Source organism: Geosmithia morbida (genome assembly GCF_012550715.1).
Source record: "Geosmithia morbida isolate 1262 chromosome Unknown scaffold_3, whole genome shotgun sequence".
Classification (NCBI taxonomy): Eukaryota; Fungi; Ascomycota; class Sordariomycetes; order Hypocreales; family Bionectriaceae; genus Geosmithia; species Geosmithia morbida.
The window spans coordinates 1,069,838-1,074,909 of NW_023336190.1; the positions used below are offsets into that span (position 1 = coordinate 1,069,838).

At 55.2% G+C, this 5,072-nt stretch overlaps 1 protein-coding gene across 1 annotated transcript; it reads right to left on the minus strand.

The window, feature by feature from the left end:
- Window positions 1-1,668: 1,668 nt before the first annotated feature.
- GMORB2_5264 (Ketopantoate reductase) lies at window positions 1,669-4,216 on the minus strand (the record flags this gene model as incomplete). Its single annotated transcript, XM_035467238.1, has 4 exons — window positions 1,669-3,304; window positions 3,418-3,850; window positions 3,943-3,983; window positions 4,062-4,216. The coding sequence occupies 4 exons, from the start codon at window positions 4,214-4,216 to the stop codon at window positions 1,669-1,671; spliced, it is 2,265 nt and encodes a 754-aa protein (XP_035323250.1).
- Window positions 4,217-5,072: the final 856 nt, after the last annotated feature.

Below are 5,072 nucleotides of genomic sequence, written 5' to 3' on the forward strand. Positions count from 1 at the left end.
GGGGGGGGGGGCATCGTCAGCATCATCTCCGGGGGAAGGGGAAGGGGGGGAGGGGGGGAGGCTGTATATTCATATCCTCAAGAATATGGAGAATGGAGAATAGTATGTACCAACTGTCGTGCCTTGTTGGGACCTCCCGCTTGGGGAGCCATGCTCTGTCTGTTCAATCCGCCGTAATTACGGGAGGCCATGATTTTGTCCTGTTGTTATCCTTGTCCTTGTCCTTGTCCCTATGTGTGCTTGTGTGTGTGTATGCTTGTGTGTGTGCTTGTGTGTGTGTGCTTGTGTGTGTGTTCCTTCTCGGAGGAGATATTCGCCGTGTTCTGCTCCGTATCGTAATGATGCGCTCAGAGCGCTGATGACGGTCAATGGTTTTTGTTTTCGGATGTCGCGTGGGGCAGTGGGGGTGTTGTTGTGTGCCACGATGGACTAATAAATAGGATAGTACTGGGTAAGTGCGGCACCGCTCGGCTACTATGTATACATGTTACTTCATCACAATGTATGATTCATATCCGTAGATGCTGCCGGCATCATCCATTGTTTCAAAAACACCGGCAACACACAAAAGTTCAGGATATATATATATACCCGTACCATTATTGCTTTCCCGTCGGTCTGCCTCCTTTTTACCGTGCTTCCTTCACCAACTTCGACATTCACCGTTCTCCTAGGAGAGAGAGATAAAGAAAGAGAGAGAGTGTTGAGTCTGCGTCTGTGTGCGTGCCCAGATGAGAAGAGAACAATGAAAAGATATAAAGAAAAATACGGAATCACTGAAACGAGAATGTAAACCCCGAACAAGAAACGGTTGTTCATAAGATATCAATAATGATGAAAGTAATAACAGAAGGACAGGGGAAAAAAAAACACGCAGTCTATTCATATTCGTTGACTAATACCATTACACCAACCAAAGTAAGACGAGTATAACAACAACAAGAGGAATATAGGAAAGTATATAAAACAAGGAGTGTGTGTGTGCGTGTGGTATGACATGACAGAGGAGAAGTAACTGTCATGTTCCTGTATCCATTACCAAGACAGTCGGTGTACTGCTTCCCGACTGCTTTATCCGAAGAAGAGAAAAAGAGAACCTGGCCTCACCGACCATGTGCCCCAAGAGAAAACCATATAGAAGTATCAACTTTGTATTCCCCATGGCCCAATGCTTATTATCAGAAAGAATAAAGGAAAAGAAGAGCAGAGGAAGAAAAAAGAGTATCGTCAAGGCCAAGGTTATATCTTCGTGCAGCCTGTATTTCTTGTCAACATATTCCCACCAGACCGCCTATCTGTTCTCTTGTGAGAGGTTACCCTTGCCCTCTTTCTCGGGCATCTTGTCTGTTCTCTCTATTGTCTGGCAAGAACGAGCCTTGACCCCCCCTCCCCTGACCTTGACGACGGAATAGTAATAGTGGTGGTAGTAGCAGTATAGCAGTAGTAGTAGTAGTAGTAGTAGTAGTCCAAAAAAAAAAAGCATTCCTTTCTATCATGCGCGTCGCCTCTTTGCTCTCTTGACACCATCGACACGAAGAGGTTTTGGTGACGAGGAAGGAGAGTAGACAAACAGGCGAAGGAGACAAAGAGAGTACGGGCGTGCGTGTGCCTTGCTCTGACGAAGAGCGGGATACTGGTAACAGCAGCAGATCAAAGAGGGTCCCAGACTCATCGCACACCGACAGGAACGTGCTGCTGTAAGCTGCTCTGGCTGCTGTGTGCAGAGGGTTCCGATTCGGCTTCACCGCTACCCGCGCTGGCGCTCGCACTGCCCGTCAGACTACCAACATTCCGTGACTTGGGTGGTTGAAGGTTGCTCACCCCTACTTGCTGCTCTACTTGCTGCGGAGCAATCGCGTTTTCTTGGCCGGGAGGGAAGCGGGGAATCGGTTGACGCATGCCATCGGGAGGTGACGGACGCCCGTTGACGCCGTTTGGCGGGGATGGCCGGCCACCGCCTCCGCGGAGGGACGGGCTGTAAGGAGTGCCGGGCGATTGGCTGGTACGGCGTGGGTAGGCACCGTTCATGCCCGGCATGCCGCCAGAGGCAGGCCCAAACTGCATGTCATCGAGGCGGGAAGCCGTCAGCGAATTGGTTCTGGAACCAGCAGCACCCATGGCGCCCCTGTCCACGGCGCCGTAGCGGTTCGAAGTCGCGCCGATCAGAGCGTCATCGAGGAACGGTTCTCCCGGGGCGGGGATACCAGCACTGGGGCCTTGGCTGACACGGCTGCGGCCAAAGTGGGGGCGGAACCGGGAGCCTCGCGAGGCGGGCGGGTTGGCCTCGGGGTTCTGACGTATCTGCGAAGCCGTGGGGGGCGGGGCCTTCCTGTTCTTCCTCTGCGTCATGCTCATCATGTCAAAGTTGTCGGGGTCGATGGTGGGAACATTGGCGGGCATGGGGTCGTAGTCGTCGTCGTCGTCGTCGTCGTCAAACACTTGCTGGCTGTTGCGCATGGGGTGAGGGCCGCGCCTCTGAGTTGGCGGCGGGCCCCGCCTCTGCCTCATCTCCTGGTCCCTGAGAGCGAGCTCTCTCTGGCGAAGCTGCATCTCACGCTCGCGAAGGGAATCGCCACCCTTGACCGACTCGGCTCCCTCGGGAATGTCGTCGTACATGACGAGATGCGAGAACTCCTCTAGGTCGTTGCCGTCCATAGAGCCACGACGCGACGGAGCCCGCGAGCCTCCGTTCATGTGAGAGGGAGGGCGCCCATAGCCGTTGGGGGGGCCTCCATTAGTCGGGGGCGGGGGGCCGCGGCGCATGCCCGGAGGCTGGTTGAAGTTGGACGAGTTTCGGGGACGCGGCTGCCTGGGAGGCATGCCCCCGCCGGGAGGGATACCGCTCACCATGGGCCTGTGGCCAGCCTGCGACGGCATTCGTGGCGGAGGAGAGGTCATAGTGGGTGAACTGGGAGGACGAAAGCCCGGGACATCGGCCGCACGGGGTCGGGTGCGGTTGACAACGTTAAGATTATGCAGGATGGCGTAGAGCGTTTCGATGCGTGGGACGGGAACCGACCGGTCACGCGCCAGCTTGAGGGGCGAGCCCAGGTACGTCTCGACCTCCATTGGCCGCTTCGCCATGAAGTCCTGCCACATGATGCTGTCCGGGGTGTTGGGCTTGGTCATGTCGGCGATGACGGTCTGCTTGAAATCGGGTGGGAACTTGCAGTCATTGGCCTCGGCCAGCTGCACCAACTCGTCCAGGACGCCATTCACCATGTCCTTGACGCCGACCTTTTCCAGCAGGGCAGTGTGGTTTGGCGTCTCAAAGATGATGCTCACTGGGTGGAAAGCTATGGGTCTGCGGTAGGTTTGTCAGCATCATATACCGCCATACATGTACACGAGGTCAGTCTTGTCGTGAGCTTGTCCAGAACGGAAGCTAGCTGTCGTCTTCTTGATTCTGTCACTCACCCAATGACACGCTCGAACTGCTCTTGGAGGATGTTCCGGGACACCTTGCACTCAACTTGACCGGTGTTGAGGGTCATAGCCAGAGCGTCGGCCATGTTGTCCTGGATCTCGCGGGGAATCTTGCTGTTCCTATTCGCCGGGCCAATCCACATGTTGGTTGTGCCCTTGTGCTCGAATTCACTCTGGCCTAGCTGTGATAGGTCGGCTCCGCATACGAGCGACAGAACGACGTTTGTGGGGAATCGCTCCTCGATGGCAGCCTCCACGCCAAGTGTGTTGGTCGTGTTGACGAGGATGCAAGTGTGCTGAGGAGTAACGACCGAATCGATAACTGAGGCGAGATCGTAGACATCGGGCAGTGCCTTGACGCAGAGGACGACATAGTCAAATGACGGGTCTCCGGACGCCGAGGCGTCTTCAGGATTCCGTACGACTAAACAGTTAGTTCGGTCAGCGTCGAATACCGATTACAGGGTCTGGACACGATCGCGGACGGGAGAAGCCGAGAATTGAATGCGAACATACCTCGCCGAGGCTTGAACCGCTCGTTGCCAAAGCTCTGAGATCTAGTAGAGGAGATGGTTATTAGACCAATGAACCGCAGGGGGAAAGAGTCGGGAGAGTGCATATGACTGATGACTTACTTGAACGATATACCGTACTGCGAGACGTGCTCAAAGCCTGACTTCCAGACCAAGGTCACATCGCAGGCGTTGGTAGCCTGGAGCCTCCATGACAGAAAAGCAGAGACGGAGTTTCCGCCAACTGAACATATGCGCATTAGCTCGCTGTCCTCCATTTTTTCCCCTTTTTTCCCAGCAGCTTCTTGACCCGGCTGTATGGCTTTGATATCCGAGCACCGAATCTCTCTCTCTCTCTCTCTCCTTCTCTCTCGGAGAACCGGTATCAAAGCCGGTAGAGGCGTGGCTGCGTGTGCGAGGGTATGGAACAAACGGCAAAGGAAGAGATGCGAGGGGGGTGCGGGAGAGGTTGGTGGTAGTGGTAGTGACGGGGGAACAGGCGAGTTTCGGGGTGGCGCATCAAACCCGTTCGAACACCATGAGAGCAAGTATGGGATTTTCTCGCGCCCAGTACCAACATAGGCGGCTCTGTCGCAAAGCCAATGGTAAAGGGAGGGACACGGGAAGAATGGCCAGACAACGTTGGCGAGGAAGGATGGGTGTGGACGGTGTTTGATTTGGGAGGGGGGGAAGAGAGCAAAGCGAGAGAGCGAAACAAGAGAACAAGCAAAAAAAAAAAAGCGTGTGTGGGTAGGGGGGGAGAACCAAAGAAGCGGGATGTGGTGGACGAACCTGAGAGGACACTGAGTCGGGACGACACTGGAGCCATAGTTTCTTCTTAGAGCACTAGTATGGGATGAGCAAGGGCGGGCTGTAAATCCAGAGCTGAGGGTTTGGAGAATGAAGTGGAGTTAGGCTCTCCCGACGACCAAGGCGGCGTCGTTCCACACAATGCGCGTCTCTCCGGCTAAGCCGACGGGGTTGGTGTCTTGGACGTGATGCCCTAGAGGACCAGCTGGAGCCCTGGACACGCCCCTAAGATCTCGCTCAGGCACCTTGTGTGGTTGTACCCTGCGTGCCTAGCTAGCAAGCTAGCTGCGTCGTGTCTACTCCGTCCGTAGCCTGCGTGGGGCT